The sequence below is a fragment of the Triticum aestivum genome, chromosome 2A (genome assembly GCF_018294505.1).
Source record: "Triticum aestivum cultivar Chinese Spring chromosome 2A, IWGSC CS RefSeq v2.1, whole genome shotgun sequence".
In the NCBI taxonomy this organism is placed as follows: domain Eukaryota; kingdom Viridiplantae; phylum Streptophyta; class Magnoliopsida; order Poales; family Poaceae; genus Triticum; species Triticum aestivum.
Window position 1 is genome coordinate 97,200,971 of NC_057797.1, and position 23,791 is coordinate 97,224,761.

Here is a 23,791-nt window from a genome sequence, read left to right on the forward strand (position 1 = left end):
TTGTGTGAGTAGTACGACTTTGAGTTGTTTGTATGGATTTTCGCCCGGTTTTCTAAAAATTAACTGGGCAATTCTCTTCTTCTTAATTAATCGGTGAGGCAAATCTTTGCCTCCATTTAAAAAAAAAACAGGACATGGATCTGGTATTGAGAACCATCCAGAAGGATTCTAAATCTAAAAAATAATAATTCTAGAAGGTTTTTGAATGTTTTCTTCACTGGTATTATTATTATTATTATTATTATTATTATTATTATTATTATTATTATTGTTTTTCGGTTTCTTCTTTTTTATGATCTTTCTTTTTTCTTTGTGTTGCTTTGAACTGAAAAACAGAGGTCTCGGGGTCGTGAGAAGACAGAGATAACCCTAATCTCCAAATCCTTCCTGTCCGGCGACGCCACCAGATCCCCACCAAAATCGGAACCCCGTCGTGATGGGCGACGCCGCCGACGCACCCCGCCGGCGTCGGCTGGACTCAATTCTCCTCGCCCGGAAACCGCGCCTCACCGACAGCAGGAACGAGACCACGGCCACAGCCGTATCCATGGATGGCTTCACCATGGCGGTCTCCTTCTGGATGGCCGACCCGCCGCAGCTGTCCATCTTCTCCATCTACTGCTGCCGACCCCCTCATCTGCAAGCCGGGCCGTACTGCAATTTCAAAGATTTGCCACGCGTGGTCGGCGTCGGCGCGGAGGGCCGATTCGTCCTCTTCCGCGCCGTCTTCGACCGCCGATACACATCCGAATATTTCCTGTACAAGGCCGGCGAGTCGCCGTCGCTCGAGTGGATTCCTTCTCCCTACGAGTATCATGATGGCGACCTCCATGATCTGCGCGGGGTCAGGGAGTTCGGCGTCCTGCAGCAGCTCGGCGGCCACTATCTCGTGGCCGCTCTCTGCCTCGACCCGTTGTCGGATGACTATCACCTTCGGATCTACTCGTCCGAGAGAACGTCATGGAGCACCAGGACACTGCCCAATCCATGTCCTGGGGTCGACAGGATTATACCCGACAAGGTGATCACGCTTGGAGAAGAAGGCTTACTAGGGTGGGTTGATTTGTCACACGGCCTGCTGATGTGCGACCTGCGTCAAGATCATGTGCGTTTCACTTTCATCCCGTTGCCGGAGCCGTTGCCTGGGAACAGATACAAACTAAAAGGTCACATTCCCCCTCCCACCGCAAAGAGAAGCAAAAAAACCAGAGGACGAATCTCACCCAAATCTCTGGTGGTTTTGGGATCTCGCATGGGTTGATGGCGTGCTCAAGTTTATTGAGATGGAGAATCTTGCTCCTGAAAGCCAGAGCGACAAGGGTGATGTTATCTACGATTCAGACTTGATCATGTCGCTCGAGCGCAAGGCCGTGGATTGGCATTGCAAGCAGCTGTCCATTGGGGGTGCCTGGAGGGCTGTGACATGGACTCGGACAGTTTCGTCCAACTGTTGGCGCCAGACATGTGCTGCCAATGTCGCTGACATCTTGGTTGTCGACGGATCAGCACATTCATCTTTGTTGCCCGGGTTAAAGGGCGAAAAGTTGACATTCAGGGACCTCTACTCAGCTTTCCCCATCCTGAGCCCGGATGGTGACGATATTCTTTATCTCAAATCAATGGTGGAACCCAGTAATAAGGATGGATGGGCGGTCGCTGTTGACTTAGGAAACAAGGCAGTGAAAGCAATTGGCAAGTATTGTCTTCCGGATGATTTTTATTATAGCTTCCGTCATGACCCTGAACATCCTTTCCGTGTCTGTACATTGTCCCTGGTAATTGTCTCCAGGTAACTGTTACCTGCTCGCTCTTATTGTTTGGCATGCCTATGCAATGCTTACAATCCTTGTCCACTTAGTTATTACTGTCTCCGGTCTTTTTTACTCCGCATATAAGATTTGTCTGAAGTCAAACTTCGTAAAATTTGACCAACTTCATAGAAAAAAAATATCAACATTCACAATACGAAATCAATATCTTTTTTTGAAAGAAATACGAAATCAATATCATTAGATGCATCATGAATTCAATTTTCATATTGTATAACTTTAGTATTGTAGATGTTGCTATTTTTTCATATAAATATGGTCAAACTTTACGAAGTTTGACTTCAGACAAATCTTATATAAGGAGTAATAAAGACCGGAGGGAGTATGTTCTTCTTGTGACTGCGTTGGCGAATTAACCTGGGTGCTATTTGGACCCACTTGATGGCTGCCTGATACCTGCATATTGCTTTGTGCATCTTCTGCGTATTTGCCAGTTCCCTAAAACCCCGGGATTGTGAGTATGGTGTTGCTTATGATTTTAGCGGTTTCTGTAGGCATAGAAGTCTCAGCGTGTCGCAAGATCACAGGGGATGCTAGCAGCTCTTCAAATTATCCAAGCAACACCTCAGTAAGTATTTTGTATCACTTTTTATTTCAACGAAAGAATTTCTGCCAACTCCAAGTAACTTGCCATCTCTTCTGTGCATAGTTCCGTGCGGGTGAGCTCAATTCCTGCGAACCAAGGAGCAAAATCCAAAGGCAAGTTTCTTATTCTCTAACCTTTCTTCTGCTAATGCCTGGGCACCTATGATCCGATTTAGATCAATTCGTTCTATAATTTGATATCTATTCACCTATTAGTTTTACCTGATATTACCATATTGGGTTATTTTTTCCAATTGACTTTCTGTTCCTCAGGTCATTGGAATGGGCTTGGAAAAACAAGCGTGCACGAAATGCTGCTGGGACTTTTATGCAGAATGATCATATTTCCCAGGTCCATCCTATTGAAAACAATCTGTGGAGGTTTCCATGAGGGCAGTCCAATTTACGTTCTGTTTATTATCGGTGGCTCATCTAGTCTCTCTCTCTCTCTTCGTTCGTGATGCGAGCAGCAGCTTGACGATAAGGTGCTGGAGCTAGAGCAGGAGATAGAGCAGGAGCTAGAGCGGGGGTGGAAACAGAAGAGAGAGCAGAAGGTATATTTGGCCGAGATCCGTGTGAACTTGCTTTTGCGAATTTCATCCTTGTGCTGTTGTTCGCTTTGCCATGCATCGATAGTTGGCAATCCCATATGCCCTGTTTCCAATCAATTTTCCCATCATCGTTCAGCAAGGTTAATTAGAATGCACCATTTCCAGCCACAACAGCAGTGCTTCAACAAGTGGGATGCGCCGTGCTACCCCCCTGGACATTCAGTGTGGCCCCATCAAAACAATCTGGTATGCTGTATTCCATATACCCTGTTTCACATTTATCTATTTTCTCATCATCATACAGCAAGATTAACTAGAATGTACCATTCCAGTCACCGAGGAAATACTTCAACAAGCCAGACGGACCATGTGTCCTTGGGTATGCATCTTTGCCCCCTGTACAGCTGGGTCGTCACAACTACCAACCTCTGTGGCGCAGCCACCACCATCAAAACAGCAGTTGACTTCTAGCAGTGAGTTTGGACCTCATGAGGTAAAGACATTGGTGAAGCTTATGATATTCTGATATCTCCTCTATTGGCATGTAGCTCTGGAACAGACCATCTTCACTTGTTAAAAATTACTCGCAAGATACATATTCTAAGTAGTACTCCCTCCGGTCCTTCTTACTCCGTGTATTAGATTTGTATCAAGTCAAACTTTGCAAAGATTGACGAAATTTATATTAAAAAATATCAACATATACAATACCAAATATATTATTATATGAAACTACATTCCATAATGAATCTAATGATATTGATTTCATTCTATGAATGTTGATACTTTTTTCTATAAGTTTGGTCAAATTAGAGATACTTTGACTTTCAGCTGAACTTATTTGCAGACTAGAAATGACCGGAGGGAGTAATTCTCTCACATGTGCTGTCATGCCGATGGACCCAACTTGACATGTTCCGTGCATTTTTTAATTATTTGTTTTGAAAGTAAAAGAGGGAAACAAACTATGGGCACCAAGTTTAAAAATATGTAATCAGTAAGTCTAAAAGCAACTGCATTATTATAGTAAATTCATTATTTGAGTTCATTGGAATATAATAAGCAACAAAGATGAAATTATCTATTTCTGCTGTGATGTGCTACTTTTGACGTGTTGCCTAGGTGTCTGTTTTTTCATCATCTTACTACTATAAGTTGTTAAGATTTCAGGCACCCCAGCCATGCTTCAACAATTGCAGTGGAGCCAGCTACCATGGGTATTAACAACAATTTTCTGCCCCTAACTCATTTGCCTATGGCGCACACACCTGCTATGCCAGCTACCAACACCAGTGGCTGCAACTCTTACTTTGGAGCTGCCTATTGGTGCGTTTTGGCAGCATTCACCTCCTGTGGTGCAGCGTCAGCCAACACCTAGTGAGATAAAAAAAAAAGCACTGAAAAAACCTATGTTTGCTGACATGTTCCTCTTTTAGACAGTAGACATGGAGTGAATCTCTCATTAAGATTACTTTTTCAAGATGATCATTCTTGCAAGTAATTCTGGGCTTGTTGCATATGCAAAACCCTTGTGTGTTTCAAACTGAAATTTAAAGAGGGTTACATAGTGTCAAGACTCAAGACTATGTAAGGTAATATCCTCTCATAGTTTGACATTGTTTCTTGAAACATAAACGTAACCATTTTGCTGAAATGTGAGCACGTAAGGAAAGGTGCTAACTTTTCAAAAAAGAGGAGGAATCCCATCGAAAGGAGCGAATGCTGGAGAAATGTGTGGTAAGGTTGATGGGGAGCCTGGAGTGGCCAAATGAAGTGTAGATGCTGAACTAAGGAAACTAGTCAACATTTAATATCCTCTTTCAGTTGATTGTGCTGAAAAATATATAATAAAAATATGGTTAATCCTAGTAACTCGAAACATGTGCATTATTTGTTACCATAGAAAAGTTTCGGGAGTTGTGGTTTTAGAGAAGAGGTGACATGTGGCATTCTCTTGCGGAACATTTTTGTTGTTGACTAATTAGTTGATTTTGCCGTGCAGTGATATTACTGGCTAGATTTGACTGGATCAATGGCTATGCTCAGGTGAGAGTATGGTGTAAATGTTTAAGCTTTCTGTGTGTGTACTATCGGGAATTTGTTTCTACCTGAACAGTCATCTTCTGATAGATACGCATCAGATAAACATGTCTTGTGTTATAGTCTCACAATATTTCTTGAATAGAAGTGGAATAATTGACTGAAAAATATTTTCACATGCATGGTAGAATGTTGTGGTGGGTCTTTTCCCATACATGATTGTATGTTGAGGTGGGCTTTATCCCATTCATAATTGTATGATGAGGTGTCATGCTTGTATGTTGAGGTGGGCTTTATCCCATTCATAAATAAGTTAATGGGAATGATCCTCTTAGGTATATAGGATGAGATTCCGGGTAGATGAGATTGGAGCCGGAGTTGAGACTCCGGGTAGATGAGATAGGGCTCGATCCGGTGATGCGCGCGGGCGGTGAGGTCCGTTTTACCCCACTCGCTCCCTCCCCTTTGCTCTGTATTCGCACCCACCAAGATCACCGCCATGGCTATACCACTTCGGCTGCCGGTTAGGCCTTGCCGGAGTGCTCCACCCAAGAACTTTACACTTCCACGTTGTTCGGATCCTGTCCCACTGTCGGTGTCGTCCATGGCAGACACCAAGCCCAACAAGTGTTTGGCCAAATGCATTGAGAATTTTTTTTTACATTCTTGTTGTTTAACATGAAGCAAGCACGATGGTGGGTACTCGGTGAGGGAGGATGCATTGTTGGGTGATGAGTGATTGGCCATAAGTGCGGTGTTTGTAGGCATGAAGCAAAATGGCACGATATTTTTGCAACATGTGCAGTCTTTGTTTCATGAGCATAAGCACTATGGGCCCTACAATTTGGATTTGATGAAATGATTTCAACGTGAAGTCGCTACTTCATCGGTAGTACACCATTTGAGACGCTGCCATGCAGCAGCAGCAGCAGTCTGAGAGAATGAAAAGTCTGAGAATTACCAGCTTCTGGTTTTGGCTTCAGTGAAGCTTACGAGCATATGAATATAGGGAAATGATTAGCCGGCCGATCACGCGTAGCGTTCCGCCACTCATGCAGCCGATAGATCCAAGTTTCATGGGACCGTGCACAACGCAAATCTTAATGCAAAACACTTTACTCGTGGCACCACATGACTCAGTCCGCGCGTGACGCATGCCTCTGCCACCTTAACAATTTTTTTGCAACACTACTTGTGTTGCAGAAATTCTTTCGCAACAACACACATGTTTCAAAAAATTTAAGACGGAGAAAATATTCCGCAACATCATTTGTGTTGCAGAAGTTGCTCCGCAACAACACCCATGTTATAAAAAAGTTAAGACAAAAACAAATATGCAACATCATCTGTAGTGCAGAGTCGTTCTGCAACAACATCAATGTTGCCAAAAAATTTGAGACGAAAAAATAATAACCCTGTAACAATTTTTTTACCGCGAATGTTTCTTACGTGCATATAATAGAAAAAAGAACATTTTTGGTCTCGGAGGGGGTTGAACCCTCAACCTGTGGTTGATAAGACTGACGCTCTAACCAATTGAGCTACAAGACCTTGACAATTATGTCTATTTAATTCTTAAATACTAAAATATGTATTAGAAGTACGTGCATATAATAGAAAAAAGAACATTTTTGGTCTAGGAGGGGGTTGAACCCTCAACCTGTGGTTGATAAGACCGACGCTTTAACCAATTGAGCTACAAGACCTTGACAATTATGTCTATTTAATTCTTAAATACTAAAATATGTATTAGAAGTACGTGCATATAATAGAAAAAGAACACTTTTGGTCTCGGAGGGGGTTGAACCCTCAATCTATGGTTGATAAGACCGACGCTCTAACCAATTGAGCTACAAGACCTTGACAATTATGTCTATTTAATTCCTAAATACTAAAATATGTATTAGAAGCTTACGTGCATAAAAATATTTTAAAAAAGATTGGTCTCAGAGGGGGTTGAACCCTCAACCTGCGGCATATAAGACCGATGCTCTAACCATTGAGCTACGAGACCTCTACGAATATGTTTATTTTTTAATACTATTAAAAATTTAATAGTTATTGGGTTCAGTGGTTAACCAATACTCTCCTCCGTATACTAGAGAAACATATTAAGAGCAGTAGTTTAATTGAGTTTATAATAAAGAAAACAAGGTGCAACTGGGCAACGGGACCTCTACGCTTCTAACCATACGACAAAGAAACAAACGGATTATAGGGAGATTAATAGCACGAGTTGATATTTTGGTTCGTAAATTAATCTCCACACCACCGGTTCTTGATTGCGTTCGCGAGAGCATATATATAATTCGAACTACTATTTCATTCTGCATTGTTGATCGAGTTAAGCAAGCACCATCCGGCCAGCCAACAATCTTACCCTGCTTCGTCCTCTGTTTATACTTGTCTTTTCTGCTGGCCATCGTATCTCTTTTGTGGGAGAGCAATCACGGCCGATCGTTCCCGAGCTTGATGCATGTATGCAACAAAAGAAAGTGAAGATCAAAATACAATATCCCAAGAGAAAATGCACGTCGATCAGAGCGCTCGACCTCCGCATCACCCAGGTCTTTCTACGGCCATGTTTGTTTGAGCTTTTGCTTCTACTTTTATAACTTTTTTAATTTGGTCAAAAAACCATAAAAACTCTTAACTAGATGCTTTTGAAGCTTTTATGGCTTTTGATGAATCAATATAACAATATTTAGCTTCAAAAGTCATAAAAGCTCCAAAAGCACCTATTTAGGAGTTTTTGTGGCTTTTTTTACCAAAGTGGAAAAGCTGCAAAAGCAGAAGAAAAAGCCCAAACAAACAGAGCCTAAGGGCATCTTCAAGACGGACCCGCAAACCTCCCACAACCGTTCGGATCACTTTGTCTGGACTGTGAAACCCATCCAACGCGGTCTTGTATCGGTCAGCAGGGCGGTCCGGACGCGGTTTCTCCCACAAACTAGAGACAAACGGTGCCGGAGGTTTGCGGGAGTCCGGACCGATCCCATGCCCGCTTCTGACCGCCCTGACCCGCCAAAACCCCTTCTCCCTTGCCCGCGCGCGTTTCTGTCCGGCGCCAGCTGCCCGCATTCATACCGCTGTAGAGCGCGCCACTCAACATTGAAGACGGCTCTGGGTGGACGCGACCCCTCACTGCCTCCGTCATTGAAGCGGCGCCGGCCTGGGGCGCCGCTCGCGACGCGTCTACGGTGTTCGTGCCTGTTCAATGCCGAAGACACGTAACTGGACGGGACGGGACAGATATCTACCACGCCCGTTCAATGATTATGTCTGTCCATATGCCACCATTAAGTAGGTTCGCCGACTGAGAAACCCACTCCGGCACCGCGCATTGACGTACTCGTATGCTTCGCCTCACCAGAATCTGCTATATAAAGGCGGCCACACCCGGCTAACTCCACAGCACAACACAAGCCCCTCCACATCCTCCGTTACACTGTATCTGCCATGACCGCAAGCGGGAAAGCACTATGGGACAGTCTATCGCCAGTGATCAAGCACGCGGTGGCCGCCCTTGCCGCCGTCTGGCATAGCTTGCCCGAGGTCTCCGACGACGAGGACGACACCACGTTGGGGATGGGCCTCTTGTGCATGCCGGCTTCACCATGGAGCAGGCGCAGACGCACTTCAACGCTGCCATGGCGGAGGTGCCTTTGTCGGCATTCCAGCAGGCGCAAGAGGAACAACGGTACAACCTGTTCTTTCTGGAGCAGCATCGACTGGCGAGCGCGCGAGTGAGGAGGCCGTGGAGGCCACCGCCACGGCGAACCCAAATTTTGTCGCGGAGTAGCGTGCCATCTACGATGCCATCCACACTCAAGCCACCGATTGCCAGGAAGCGACAGCCGTGGAGGCGCAGCTGCAGGCGATCGCGGAGGAGAACAACGCCAGATGCGCCTCCTACGCGCCGCCGACGAACCATCAGCCGACCCGGTGGGCTACAGCGCCGGCGCCCGCATTTCCCTCGTGGACCTCACGTCCATCGGGAATGGGCAAGGCATCGACTCCTCCGAGGATGAGTAGGCCACGGGAGGCGGCGGGGCCTGGTGTCCCATGTGGGCCGGTCTGTCTCCCGTGTTCTACTCTTCCTCGTCGGAGACCACACCTTCACTTCATCGGTCTTATCACCGGTGCTCGTGGAGACGGCGGAAGGAGGACGACAGGGACTTGGACGCCAGGCGCCGCCACCGCAGGATAGGTTTAGGGGCGGGTCTTTTTTTGTTCTAAATGTAACTAAATTCGCCGCGGTTGTATGAAATTTGTCATGTTTGTATGAAATCCGATCGTGTTTGCATGAATTTCATCTGGTTTGCTGAAAAAGAGCTTGAAACGTATGCGGCTAGCTTTGGATGGCGTCTTTTCCACATACGTGTCCGTGGACCGATCCTTCCTGTCCGCGGACGGATGCGGGAGGATTTTTATGGGTTGCCGTTGGAGATGCCTTAAGGGGAAACCCTACCTGCTCGGGCACGGAGCCCCCTCCCCCCTCATCTTGCCGCCACCAAATTAAAGGAGCTCGCATGGAGGGAGTTTCGTTGTGTCCCTCATTATGAAATTGTAGGAACACTCTCTGATGTGGTTCAGTCATAAAAAATACAAGCAAGAAACATGAAAAATGAAAGGAATACACTCCTAGAAAGAGTTTTGCAGATTTAATGTACTTTTTTTTTTGCATTGGCATGAAAGAGTTTTGCAGATTTTTTTTGCATTGGCATGTCGAAAAAACAACTTTATCCACATAGAAGAAATTGCTTACCAAGAACAGCTGCAAGTACACAATGTACTAAAACATATCTATGTGTAATTGCCTTCGGAACTTTATAAGCGTAGTTCTGTTTTTGTTTGATGAGCCCACGCCCGAGTGCACTATAATGTCAAAACATATGATGCTTGAAAAAAACAATTGGAAACAAAATATCTACTCATGTCATAATGTCCAAAGAAATTATGTGTAATAATGTACGAAAGGAAAAGAAAATGAAGATCAAAATACAATACCCCACTAGATGCAACTAAGAAAGGTACAGAATAAAAAGAGAAAATTTGATAGAAGCTAAGCACCAACGAACAAAGTGTTTTCTGAGAGAATGGCCATACAAGTTGCTAACTGAGGATGGAGTCTCATAGGAGTTACTTAGAAGCAGATACATGCACTCCAAGACTTTATCTCAGACTCTGCTGAACCAACGGACTCGCCTTTCTAGAAAGGCTTGATGAGAGACAAAAATGTTTTTTCTCGTTGTGGTGCTTTCGACATAGGAGGTGGACATACTATTAGATTTTGGGAGAACACATAGTTGGGAGATGCTTCTCTAGCTTTACGATATCCCTATATTTACAATATCATCCAGCAGAGTGAAGTTTTTGTTGCCTTTATGTTGGGACATGTTCCTTTAAGTATTTATTTTCGCCGGGCACTCGTGGGAGTGAAGTGGGCGGATTGGCTGCATTTGGTTAATAGGTTGGTGATAGTCGATCTAACGACTGGATTATATTCCTTCAAGTGGAAACTTGACAATTCTGGCCCTTTTTCGGTTAAGTCAATGTATTGCGATCTCATTTATATTGGCATTCCTTTTAATCACGGTTTTGTTACTTAAAGTGCCTTTGAAAGTAAAGATATTTATGTGCTATCTGGAAGGAGAGTGATCATGATCAAAGGCAACATAAAAGGTGACGATGGCATGGTTGCACAAATGTGATTTATGTGGAAATGAGGAATCAGTTTGACGTCTTTTCCTAGATGGCTAGATTGCCCGCTTGTTAAGATCTTCTGATGTTCTATTCATCTTGCATTCAACTTGCGCCACCAACTAGTATTACGAAATTTCTCAGTAACTGGTTGAATGGGTGCACTCTATGTTAAAGTGCAAATATGGGTGGGAGTCTGTGTTTTACTTTGGGCAATATGGAATTATCGCAATGTCTATGTTTTAATAAGATGGAAGTTTTCCATCTATGGCAGGTCATCCAATAGAGACACTTTCTGGATCCCTATGTGGTCCTATCTACGTCGAGGAGGATCGGGAGTCCATGGTCTCTGGGTGCAACCTATGCTAGTTGGCCGCTTGTGGTTTGTTCAACAGAGTTGTGTAGCAACCTAATAATAGGATGTGTGACTCACAAAGCCTCATATTTTCTTATTTGCAATTGGTTGGAATCTATATGCCCTTTCTAGCTTTCCGTATACTTTTTAGACTTATGGATACTTGTAAACTTTGCAATAAATAATTGAGGGATGTGTGCATCGTTCAATGCAGAAGCCGGGCATTTTTACCCTCTTTTGAAAAAAATAAGTTGTCGTCTCACATTATACTAGATTATGTTGATTACTTATATTATACATGTAAGACAAAACAATACTCCCTCCTTCCTAAAATACAAGTCACGCTCTACCTTTTTTGGTCTTCATCACATAATTTTGACTATGAATTTCAGTTATTGTATTTCGACAAAATTAATATAAATTAAAATGAAACAAAATTGTTTTGCAAGACAAATACAATGATACTATTTATACATGTCCAATCCATGCATTTTGGTACATATTAAGAGTCATTCATGCATCAAAGACTATGCGAAGTCAAGCGTGCCTTACATTTTTGGGAAGGAGAGTACATAATATTGGTGGTAAATTACCTAATATGTCTGCCGATCAAGTATCTCAATCTCTTGCCTTATCTTACATAGCAACAACACTCATCGCATCATTTTCTCCTTCTAGGGGTGTAACCAAGCCCCAGCTGCTCGGGCCACGACCTAGGGTGTGGCAGTGAAACATTTCGTTGGTTTATTTTTTTAGGGTTAGTTACAATATATAACCACTATAGCTCTAAGGGATGGCATGAGCCATGGGCTAAGCCCATCTACACAATTTCTCCCCCACCATCTCCTCCCTCAGTCCCTCACCATCCGTTGCTCCATGTTGCCCATCGTCCTTTGTGAAAGGACATGCGATGCCCCCATGTATGGTTTGGTAATTGATGACATTCTCTATGGACTAATGGTTGCATTGAGTTATATTTGAAGGATTTGTCCACATGCATTTCTTGAAGTCCATGTGTTGGTTTCAAAGAGTTTATGAGTTGACCAAGGTGCTATTAAGGAATTATCCAAAGATTGGTCATGTGAGTATTGAGCTTATTGCAAGCATGTCTTGAAGAAGAAGTTTGTGTGATCATTCATGTTTACCTTCAAGACATCATCCAAATGAAGAGAGTTGGAAAGAGTCAAGGTTGATCAAGACTAAGTACAGAGAGTGATTCAAGTTGATCATCACACAAAGCGTAGAAGATACACCGAGTGGGATCAAGTGATCTCATGGTTTGGTAAGCATTGTCCATTGCGCTTTGTGTACTAACCCATGGTCTTTCTGAGAGTTCTATGTGGGGTTAGGTTTGCTTCCATGGGCTTGCGTCAAGAGGAAGATCACATACTACCCATGGAGGATGACATCAAATCAAGGTTGTATTATGCAAGTTCAAGTGGAGCATCATGAAGAAATCATGCTTGTAGCTTGCCGTCCATTATGGTGACAATAGAATTGTGAAGGTGTGCCGAAGAGTGACTCACTGATAGTGGAGTATGGGGGAGAAATAAACTAGCCTTCATCGAGCCAACACAATCACGAAAGGTGGTCCAACTTGAGGGAGTCAAGATCATCATCATCTAGCTCAAGTGGACTTCATGCAAGGCAAAGGTTTGCCCTTGATAGGTTCTCTATTTTACCGGTCTCATGGTGGTAGTTTGGAGACCGGGTTATAGGATTGATTGTCATTCTATTAATGGGGGGCTCTCAAGTGAGTAGCTTGATCATATCGTTCGTAGAGAGCTCAAACCATTGCATGCTTGCATAATCTTTCTTGGCTCTTGTTTGGTTTTCTCCTTGTGAGATTTGGAGCTTATGATCATCTTCTTGACAAGCTCGAGTTCATAAAAAACGGAGTTCACATGCTTCTTCTATTGCGTTTTTGGCGTTGGAGGTTTTACCGGTCTTATTCGAGGAAGGATTCTCACCTTTTTCTTATGGGCCTTTTCTAATTTCCTTCTTATTGTTATTTCTATCAAGATTGTGTTAGCCCTTGTCACTAGCTTTCCAACAAACTTGGTTTCGTTGAATTCGGAGTCCGTTTGCAGAAGTTGTGTCAGTTTTGGTGTCCTTAAAAAGGTTGCAGCGGTACTACCGCTCACGGGAGAGGTACTACCGCTTGGAGGGGATATAATTTTTTACTACCTCTCTTGGGAGCGGTACTACCGCGGCTACTTCTGTGGCTACTTCCGCTCCGGACCAAAAACTTGTCTTAAGTCCAGCGGTGGTAGGCACGGATGTATTTTTTTAGTACCGCTCGCAAGGAGTAGTACCGCTACCCCTAGCGGTAGTACCGTGAGGACGAGCGGTAGTACCGCTCCGGCGGTTCTACCATCCTTTTGCCTCCTCGCTGTTGTTTTTTGAAGGGCTCCCACCGCCCTAGCGGTAGTACCGCTCCCATGAGCGGTAGTACCGCTCTGTGCGGGCTGTGAGCATAACGGTTGGATTTTTCCCCACCTATAAAATGTGGTCTTCTTCCCCAATGAACCTTATCCATTGAGCTCGTGTTCTTCCCCCATTGTTGACCTTCTTCGAGCTTGCTATCTCTCAATCCGTCCATGTATTCTTGCTAGTTTTGGGGGGGAAAGAGAGAGAGGAGATCTAGATCCACATTTCCACCAATCACTTTTCTCCTCTATGTGAGGGGAACCCCTTGGAGTTCTTGGTGTTCTCCTTCTTGTTCTTCCTCTCATTTTCCTCCCTAGCATTAGTTGCCTTGGTGGGATTTGGGAGAGAAGGACTTGGGTACTCCGTGTGCCCTTGCCATTGCATTTGGTGCATCAATTTGAGTTCTCCACGGTGATACGTGAAAGTTACAAGTTGAGAAGCTTATTACTCTTGGGTGCTTGGTACCCTTGAGCTTGTTCCTCTTGGGTGCTTGGGCGCCCTAGATGGTTGGTGGTGTTCGGAGCTCAATCATTATGGTGTAAAGCTTCGGACAAGCGCTGGGGTCTCCAATTAGGTTGTGGAGATCACTCCGAGCAATTTGACGGGTTCCGATGACTGCCCCCAAGGGTTGCCAAAGTGTACGGATTCGGTGACCACCCCAAGGGTTGCCATTTGTACGGGTTCGGTGACCGCCCTCAAGGGTCCCTTAGTGAAATCACGACATCTTGCATTGTGCGAGGGCGTGGGGAGATTACGGTGGCCCTAGTGGCTTCTTGGGGAGCATTGTGCCTCCACATCGCTCCAAACAGAGATTAGCATCCGCAAGGGTGTGAACTTCGAGATACATCGCCGTTTTCGCGTGCCTCGGTTATCTCTTACCCGAGCCCTTTACTTATGCACTTTACTTTGTGATAGCCATATGTTCCTTGTCATATATCTTGCTATCACATAGTTGTTTATCTTGCTTAGCACAAGTTGTTGGTGCACATAGGTGAGCCTAGTCGTTTTAGGTTTTGTGCTTGACAAATTAACCGCTAGGTTTATTCTGCATTTGTTCAAGCCTAAACTGTAATTATTTTAAAACGCCTATTCACCCCTCCCCCTGTAGGCGACATCCACGATCTTTCACTTTGCTTCCATGGGAACCCACTATCTCCTGCCTCTGTTGCAGCACTAGCTCGTCACAGTGCCTCCTTTGTCACTACCACAAATAGCTCTTCACAATGCTTCTTCCCTGCCATCCTTTGCCCCTACCAATGCCCATTGTTCCTCGCCTGTACAGATGAAGGTAACAACTATCATGGACAACCTCACGCTGAATCTCGAGTTGGACCTCAAAATCAAGCCCTCCACCATGCCATAGCCAGGGAAAGATGGTGATGCTGAGTCGTTGGGGAAATGAGCTGGGCTCACTAGTTCCGGCGATAGTGGTGCTTCGACGAGATGGATTCGTCCTCAACGAGGCCAAGGCGACGACATCAACATCTATTTTTTGTGATTGTATAAGGTTAGCTTGTTTATAGTTTTTTGATGTCATGTATGGTGTTTTGGCTAGCAACAAGCCTGTGTATGTTGTGTTGGACATGGGCGACATGTTGCAATGATCGTAGGCATTTGTTGCATTCATACTACAAAATTGTTTTGTGTTGTTGCATTTGTTGCATTCATGTTGCCTTGTATGTTGTATATGTTGTGAATGATGTTTCTCAATGATTTGTCACGCTCAACGGGGATTTGCTCATGCATTAAAAAAGTTGCACCGATGTGCTTGAAATGTTGCAATGCATTTGCATTTTTTTCATACTGCAAAGTAGATTGTGATGTTCTTGCATATGTGTAAGAAAATGATGTGCATGGGATTTGTGTGGTTTGGCGAGCAAGCGCACCAGAATCAGCTTTTAAATAGATTGAATAAGGGGCAATTGGAACGGAAACAAAGTGGAACAAAATGGAGTATGTTAGAATGATACTTCTATCAGAATCAAGATCTCAAGCATCCCGGCATAATTTTCTATTGTATACTCCCACCCACCAGAAAAGTTTACTGATTTCAGTGGAAATTATAAGTTACCCCTTCAATCAAAAGATTAGATTGTTCTGATCTCTTGTTTGATCGATGAATACCCTTTTTAAGTAACTTTAAGATTCATGTAAATTTATTAGCACGGTGTACCAAAGCAAAACTCTTTATTTTTCTTCGAAGTGGGTCAAGCTTAAAACTGTTTGACAAGACAAGTCTACATGAATAGAGGGGGTACCAATCACATGTCAAGCACCCGCACAGCGAAAACCATGTAAGTTGCTGTCAAAAAATCGTGTAAGTTCCAGTTGATATATACATAAGCATTTGGATTATTATTAGATGTTCATGAGGCAACGTTATCTCCTACTATGACCACGTGGAATCTCTTCGACTTACTGTGACTTGTCTTTGCCACAGAGGTGCCACATAAGATTTGTGGACTTGCTCCACGTACGAAGCACCAAGGCGAACACCACATCCACATCGATCTTGCCTCTGCAAGACATCAATCCTTCAACATGAGCTTGGGAAGCAGAGTCTACGAGTTACAACCGTTTCACTGGCAGACACCATCTCATTGAGTAGAGATGACCGAGTAATCGAATCAAGCTCGAACAAAGCAAAACATCGAGTAACAAAATAAATTGGGCCGGATGTGTTTCTCAGCGTCTTATTCAGAGTACATGTCAAGGGCACTTCTACAGGAAGGCTGGAAATTTTTGTGGTGGCCTCGGATTCTAGTAGTTGCTGGTGTAGAATTTCTTCAGGAACTCGGAGCTCCCTTGGTCCTTTTCCAGGTCCTGCACCAGCCCCTTGTGGCCAACCACGTATTGCCCAATGATGTGGTGGCGCTGCTTCGCATGCTCGGTGATGTTGTTCAGCTCCTCCATCCCATTGAAGAGAAGCATATCAATGACCTGTTTGTTCGCACGCAAGTCAGAACAAATCAGCAGAGATGTACAGTCAGATTGAGGGAGATAGAAATGCTTTCCTGGCATTGTGGTGCCATTACAGTGATATAAGAATGACTGCTAGATGTTTCAGAGGCTGGTGCTAGATTGTATAATGCAGACCACAAAAGTAGTAACGATATAGAAATATCGAAACATGTTAATATCATCTGACGTACTCTACCAAAGGGCAAGATTAAGGTGTTCAGTAAGAAAGTGTGAACTGCAGTTTCTGCTAACTTTTGGCCACAAACTCGATGTAGGAACACAGATATTAACACTTATCACCAGGATGGCAGAATCTTTGTTTTGATAACTGTGGTTGAACATATTAAATAAATATTTTACTGATCCATGCTACTCAATCCCCCAGTCTGCTGGAATTTAAAATAAAATAAAGAAATAAACCTAAATCTAAATGCCTCTTCACTAACCTGAAATTAATTTAGAATGTTGAGTGCAAGGTTGCGAGGAACCAAATCATATTGAACGTAAATTCCACCTAAAGTCAGCACATGCTACTTGTCCAAAGGAGCGGCAAAAAGGTAACAAAGTAAAATAGGCCTAAAGGATAGCAAAACAAGAATTGCTATGGACCGAATATGAGTGCTGGGAACCAGACTTGAGCACTCTTAATCAAACTGGTCAAGCCCAGCAAAGCGCAAACAAAGTCTAGTTACAACTCCAGCTAAATATCAGAAAATTATGCACAAACATTTTCCATAACTCACAACTGCACACAGTTGATAGCAAGTTGGCATTGAACAATCTCCTTTTGATGAAGATCGCAGTATTGTACATCCAAATGGACTAGGATTGATAGCTTCTAGTGAAATCAATATAAAAACTTTAATTAATTATTACACTATCATCTAGAAACTGTAACACTTGGCTCGCAGACAACTTGGTTTTCTGTCCATAGGGCCACAGTAGCCACAAGCCCGGGTAGACCTCCCAGTCAGGAGTGAAATAATTAGGATTGAAACTCTAGCTGAAGAAGATATGCTCAAGAATGACACTTTAAGCCAATTCTTTGGATTCTCCAAGTTACAGTGATATGATTACATGGGAGGATTAAGTTTTACAGACTTACAGAAGACAGATGGATGTTGAAGATTACAACAAACTGCATATATATGTATTGTAGAATCAACTTTGTTTTTTTATTGAGACTAACTAATAACTAGAGATGCAGTTATTTTCCGCTTTGACTAAGTTCGAGTGAAATTTACCAAACTAACTTTGGACTTACTACAAAATATGAATCTACCTTGAGACTCGAGCTTAACTTGCAACCAACATTGTGTAGTTGTGAATGCTATGTTTGTTTGTCTTAAAATTGTGTATGATAAAGTCAGTAAATCTTATTCCATCATGTCCTATACTCGTATAAATCCAAATTATTATTTCTTTTAGGAAACGGTAATGCTATTGTTACATGATTAACTCCTGCTAAATTTGGAAGCCACTATGATTTCATTTTAATTGTCGCATTTGATTTCTTCTGTTATAAATTATAAGTATAACTAGAGGTATGTTCTATATCAGAGCATCCGCACATCACAAGGCAGCTCGTAGATACCAGAGGCTGGAAATTTTGGGAAAATAATACTTCGTGGTTTACACTGTAGCCATGTTAGTATGTTACTCATCTAGAACTTGGATGCAGTTCACACTTTTTGTGAAGGATGAACAAATTGTGTGGTTCCCGTTATCTATTGGTGGTCAATAATGTCGATCAATTTAGGAAGATACTGGTCTAATTTATAGTTAACTGCTCCCCACCCCCATGCCCACCCCCATCAGATCTAGATCCCCATTTTATAACCATGCCGAGCTACTTGCATAGCCAACAGTGAAGTAAAGCATATAATGAAGTCGGCATCTAATTTTGCGCGGAAGACGCAACAGAATACAGTTAACTGAATACATAAGGATACTCCTAATTCCGCAATTGGTAATCAACTCCAAAAACATTGAGTGGCCATATATATAATACAAAGAAGCAGCTAGGAATCAGGTTCTTAACAGCATAGAAACAACTCCAAAAACATTGAGTGGCCATATAACACATAAGCATTTTACGGACGTCGTAGCCTCTGGCTAATCCAGAAATCCAGGGCAGTGAGCACCTTCATGCAAAACGGCCGACCCATAGGTGGACAAAATACTACCTACAAAGCCTCGATGCTAGTCCTGGAAGGACAGGGTTGCCACACTGACACTGCAGTCTAAGTGCCGCTAGAAACAAGGAGTTGTCAGCCCGTAATCCTGCGAAAATTACCAGCAAGGTCAACTGCTACCTACCCATCCAACAAGGCGTACCGATTACGCATCGGCGATTCCCAGCCCCCCAAAGAAACATACATCAGATTCCCGCAGAGAGCACCCCCCTCGGAAGGATCGGACAGCGACTGGATCGAAGAGGACAGCAACGCGTTCGTTCTTCGTTCTACAACTATCCATTCGCGAGGGGCAGATCGAAATGGGATGGGAGAGGGGGGGGGGGGGGGGGGGGGGGGGGGCACCTTGGGGTCGGAGACGCCCTGGTTCTTCCGGATCTGCTGGGATATGCTGGCGCGGAGCTGGGCGGGGGTCACGACGTCGTCGAGGTTGTAGATCTCCATGATGGAGGGGATGGCGCGGCAGGCGTCCCTGAAGAAGTCGAACACGCGGTGCCGCGCCTCCGCCATCGACGCCGAGTTCGGCGGAACCTTCACCGCGCGCATGGTGAACGCCATCTCTTCGCCCGGACCCCGCTTCGCTGCCTATCTCCGGCTGCCGCCCTCTCGCTCGCCGCCCGTCCTCAGGTGGCTCCTCCGCTTGGTGGTGGTGGTGAGATGAGAGGTAGCTCGGTGCTCTCCGCTTGCCAAATGTTCTCCTGTCGATAGCGGGCCGTCCGCGTCTACCTCGAGATGGAGATGGGCGGCGTGAGCACTGGGGCCTTGAAGGCGACCAGGACAAGACTAAAGGCCCAGTTAGCTTTCACACCCAGCAACGCTCACTTTTTTTTTTGAATGCCAACCCCAGCAACACTCACTCTTTGCCTTCGAGTAAACTTACCAACTTCGCACAAAATTTACTGCTACATCCCAGGGGTACCAGATTTTAGCACATGAACAACAGAGAATCATACAATTGTTGATGGACAGTTACAGAAGTACCTAAGGTAACGCTTTCGTGGCATTTCCTCGATCTCTTCTCTCACCAAAATTGTGAAACTTTTGCAAGTCAACCAATAATTAGCGCCGGTTTCCGGGTTGTTCCACTCTCAAAATTACAAGTCAAATGGAGTGGATTCACTATGCCTTGCTCTGCAAAAAAAAAAACCCCACAAATTTGGGGTCAACTTTGTGTTTTTCGTGAAGCTCCTCGAGGGTGAGGGACTCCAAAAACTCAAATCCTTGTGGAATTGAGAAAAAATTACCCACCAGGACCACCCATAAGTGGATAAAAGTTTGCCCCCCCCCCCCAAATCATGCAAGCTACCCATCTTCCTCCTCACCCGTTCGCCCCCTTCCTCACTCATGCACAAAAGAGCCCCCTCCCCCCTAGTGCCACCACCACCGTGAAATCGGGCTGCCACGAGGTAGGCCCCGACGAGGTAACCGACATAATGAGTAAAATGCACAGAACCACGACTTTAGCGCCATAGCTCTTGTAAAGCCCCGCTTTACAAAATGTGACACTTTGCACCGCACCGAAATTTTGACATTGGCAAAAAACACTGAACCCAAAAATGATCTCTTTTTGACGTGGCCAATCGTGCGAGGGCCAACAGCAGGGGATGGCACACCGCTAATGGTCGTTCGGTCGTAGCCTACTCGGCTCGGTCGGAAGCGGGCAACACGGGCCGGGCGACGCGCTGGATGGCTGGCTCGCTCACCCCTTAGCCAGTCGGTCAGTGGGTTCGTTCGTTATTTTCAGGCAACCGTTGGTTATTCGCAGCGTAGCCCTGGCCATTCGGTTTCACATTGAATCCAGAAACTCTCATCTTCCTCCTCCCAGCGTTGAGTGTCTGTCACTTCGCTCACACAGAAAACCACCACCGCCGCTCTCTCCCATCCTCTCGCCCCTATCCTCTCACCACCCACCACTCAGTGTCGACGCCGTCGGCACCGCTGACGCCCCCGCCAATGTGCAGTTGGGATAGGGTCATAGACGACTGGGCCGGCAATGACCCAACCAAGAAGGCTATCGGCTGGGACCTCACCGAGCGGTTCAAGAGTGTGCCCGCGCTAGTCAACCACGTCAGAGGCCTCTACCGGTGTTCACCGATGACGGTGGTATGCGTCCTCGTGTGGTGCATGCTCGAGTCGATGTCCAGAGATGTACGACAACGCAACCGTTGGATCATGTATCGGCCGCAGAAAAGCAGGTTTCCGGCAGATCCAACGGACGTGGACATGCTGGTCAAGGTGGGCTTGACGGAGTCCTCGTCCACAATCCCCCCTACAGCACATCCCGGTGTTTCCATCAACGGTGAGGAGCCAAAGGTCCAGGTCCTCGCTTGCCCTCGCGTCGCGGGGCGACCGTCGATGGAGAGAGGCAGAAGACAATCGACGTGGAGGTGATGCCCGACGTGGAGGTACCATTAATGTAATCGAGTTGAGAGTTATATAATAAAGAGTAGTTTGACTTTTTCTTCTTTACTTTAATGTTTCAATCTTAGTAACGAAAATAATAGAAAATATCATATGCTAATCTTATGGAGAATAATGACTTTACATAAAGAAAAGTATAATTTGTAAAATTTATTGAAAGTTAACAAACATATCATTGGTCAATGATGCAATTCATGAAAGAATTAATAAGGGAAGATAAAGTTCACATATAAATATACTACTTGGACATCTTTTATGATTTTGAGCCCCCACTAAGTATTATATGCCAAATTGTTGATGTTGGATAATGAAGACAACGTAATGAGTTATGCTTGCTTATATTATATTGTTATAGATCCTCCAACATGTGGTGCTTGCTCCCCATCTTTGCTAGCCAAAAATCTGCACCAAGTAGAGATACTAATTGTGCATCCAAAAACCCTTAAACCCAGTTTCATGTCATAAGAGTCCATTATACCCACCTATGGATTGAATAAGATCCTTCAAGTAAGTTGTCATTAGTTCATAAGGCAATAAAAATTGCTCTCTAAATATGTATGATACTCCCTCCGTCCCAAAATAAGTGTCTCAACTTTGTACTAGCTCTAGTACAAATTTGTACTAAGCTCAAGACACTTATTTTGGGACGGAGGGAGTATTTTATTCTAAGGGAAAATAAGCTTTGCACGAACTTGTGATGGTGAAGAAATAAAAGGGACGAACTGCATAATAAAGGTTGCTATCACAAGGGGCAGTGTAAAGTTACGTTCCTTTGCATTAAGAGCCTGCACATAAAAAAAGCACATGACAACCTCTGCGAAGGGTCTATCTTTTACTTTTATGTATTTACTTTTTATGCAAGAGTCAATAGTATACTCCACTATTCCTTTTTATTTATTCTCTTTTGCAAGCATCATGTGGTGGGGAAAGATCTAGACATATATATCCAGTTGAATGTAAGTGATCATGAATTATTATTGTTGACATTACCCTTGAGGTAAATGGGTTGGGAGGTAAAATTATAAGCCTCTATCTTTCTATGTATCTGACTAAAACTTTTGCCCTCTCTCTCTCTCTCTATATATATATATATATATATATGTGTGTGTGTGTGTGTGTGTGTGTGTGTGTTAGCAATCATAGAAGATTAAAGGATAGTTGAGTATGTGGACTTGCTAAATAAAATCTCTTACATGAGATCCTTCCTTAAAAGATGATGAATTGCAATTGCTTTGTTGACTGAGAACATAGTTTGTTAGTTTTCAAGGAAGTTTATGATTTATACTTCATTGTTGTGATGAATTGTTACTTTCTCATGATAAGTTCTATGATAATAATATATTGCTGCTATGATATTGATCATGATGCTTCTATGTCCGTATTTTGTTTTTATCGACACCTCTCTCTAAACCTGTGGACATGATTATCGATATCGGCTTTCGCTTGAGAACAAGCGAGGTCTAAGCTTGGGGGAGTTGATACATCCATTTTGCATCATGTTTTCCTACTGTTATTTATAATGTTTTTGATAAATATAATACTTTGTGGTGCCATTCTAATGCCTTTTCTCTCTTAATTTGCAAGATGTACATGAAGAGGGAGATTGCTGGTAGCTGGAATTTCGGACCTGAAAAAGCTACATCATAGATACCTATTCTGCACAACTCCAAATGAGCCAAAATTTCATGGAGAATTATTTGGAATATATGAAAAATACTGGGAGAAAGAAATACCACAGGAGACCCACCAGGTGCCCATGAGGTACCAGGGCGTGCCCTGGTGGCTTGTGGGGCCCCTGGCCAGCCTCTGTTGCCCATCTTCGGTATATAAGGACATTTTCCCTAGAACAAATGTGGGAGGACACTTTCAGGATGAAGCATCGCCGTCTCGGGGCGGAACCTGGGCAGGAGCACTTTTGCCCTCTGACGGAGCGATTCCGCCAGGGGAACTTCCCTCCGGGAGGGGGAAATCGAAGCCATCGTCATCACCAATGATCCTCTCATCAGGGAAGGACCAATCTTCATCAACATCTTCACCAGCACCATCTCATCTCAAGCCCTAGTTCATCTCTTATATTCAATCTTTGTTTCAAAACCTCATATTGGTATCTGTAGGTTGCTAGTAGTGTTGATTACATCTTGTAGTTGATGCTAGTTGGTTTATTTGGTGGAAGATTATATGTTCAGATCCTTAATGATATTTAATACCCCTCTGATCATGAACATGAACATGCTTTGTGAGTAGTTACCATTGTTCCTGAGGACATGGGAGAAGTCTTGTTATAAGTAATCATGTGAATTTGGTATTCGTTCGATATTTTGATGATATGTATGTTGCCTCTTCTCTAGTGGTGTTATGTGAATGTCGACTACATGACAATTCACCAATTTTTGGGCCCAGGGAAGGCATTGAGAAGTAGCAAATAGATGATGGGTTGCTAGAGTGATAGAATCTTAAACCCTAGTATATGCGTTATTTCGTAAGAAGCTGATTTGGATCCATGTGTTTCATGCTATGGTTAGATTATCTTAATTCTTATTTTGTAGTTAGGGATGCTTGTGAGAGGGCATAATCATAAGTGGGTTATTAGTTCAAGTAAGAACAACACCCAAACACTGGTCCACCCACATATCAAATTATCAAAGTAGCGAATGTGAATCATATGAACATAATGAAAGTAACTTGATTATAAATTCCCATGTGTCCTCGGGAGCACTTTGC

General features: G+C 43.9%; 2 protein-coding genes, 1 long non-coding RNA gene and 2 other non-coding genes across 7 annotated transcripts; 2 read left to right on the forward strand and 3 right to left on the reverse strand.

The window, feature by feature from the left end:
- The first annotated feature begins 333 nt into the window (after positions 1–333).
- Positions 334–2,685, forward strand: LOC123187786 (uncharacterized). 2 transcript variants are annotated; one of them, XM_044599717.1, is made up of 3 exons: positions 334–1,789; positions 2,324–2,397; positions 2,479–2,685. In XM_044599717.1, the coding sequence occupies exon 1, from the start codon at positions 437–439 to the stop codon at positions 1,259–1,261; it is 825 nt and encodes a 274-aa protein (XP_044455652.1). In that variant the 5' UTR covers positions 334–436; the 3' UTR covers positions 1,262–1,789; positions 2,324–2,397; positions 2,479–2,685. The 2 variants fall into 2 exon arrangements, with proteins under 2 accessions (XP_044455652.1, XP_044455653.1); XM_044599718.1 differs by having other exon boundaries at positions 334–1,775; positions 2,479–2,671.
- LOC123187787 (uncharacterized) lies at positions 2,686–5,185 on the forward strand. 2 transcript variants are annotated; one of them, XR_006494123.1, is made up of 4 exons: positions 2,686–2,766; positions 2,885–2,968; positions 3,131–3,211; positions 3,298–5,185. It is a non-coding gene; the product is annotated as an uncharacterized lncRNA (long non-coding RNA). The 2 variants fall into 2 exon arrangements; XR_006494124.1 differs by having other exon boundaries at positions 2,888–2,968.
- Positions 5,186–6,791: 1,606 nt separating this feature from the next.
- TRNAI-UAU (transfer RNA isoleucine (anticodon UAU)) lies at positions 6,792–6,865 on the reverse strand. Its single transcript has one exon. It is a non-coding gene; the product is annotated as a tRNA-Ile (tRNA).
- An 81-nt stretch (positions 6,866–6,946) lies between these two features.
- TRNAI-UAU (transfer RNA isoleucine (anticodon UAU)) lies at positions 6,947–7,019 on the reverse strand. The gene has a single exon. It is a non-coding gene; the product is annotated as a tRNA-Ile (tRNA).
- Positions 7,020–16,143: 9,124 nt separating this feature from the next.
- LOC123187788 (NADH dehydrogenase [ubiquinone] 1 alpha subcomplex subunit 6) lies at positions 16,144–19,354 on the reverse strand. The gene is made up of 2 exons (XM_044599719.1): positions 18,995–19,354; positions 16,144–16,433 (listed from the first exon to the last, which is right to left on the reverse strand). Exons 1-2 carry the CDS (start codon positions 19,205–19,207, stop codon positions 16,254–16,256), a joined length of 393 nt encoding a protein of 130 aa, XP_044455654.1. The 5' UTR covers positions 19,208–19,354; the 3' UTR covers positions 16,144–16,253.
- Between the last annotated feature and the right edge of the window lie 4,437 nt (positions 19,355–23,791).

Bases quoted from the DNA above. Each gene is read 5' to 3' on its own strand.
- LOC123187786 (XM_044599717.1), top strand. From the start codon at position 437: ATGGGCGACGCCGCCGACGCACCCCGCCGGCGTCGGCTGGACTCAATT.
- LOC123187788 (XM_044599719.1), bottom strand. From the start codon at position 19,207: ATGGCGTTCACCATGCGCGCGGTGAAGGTTCCGCCGAACTCGGCGTCG. The intron at 16,434-18,994 runs GTGCCCCCCCCC...GCGAACAAACAG, and splicing joins AGGGCGTCTCCGACCCCAAG to GTCATTGATATGCTTCTCTT.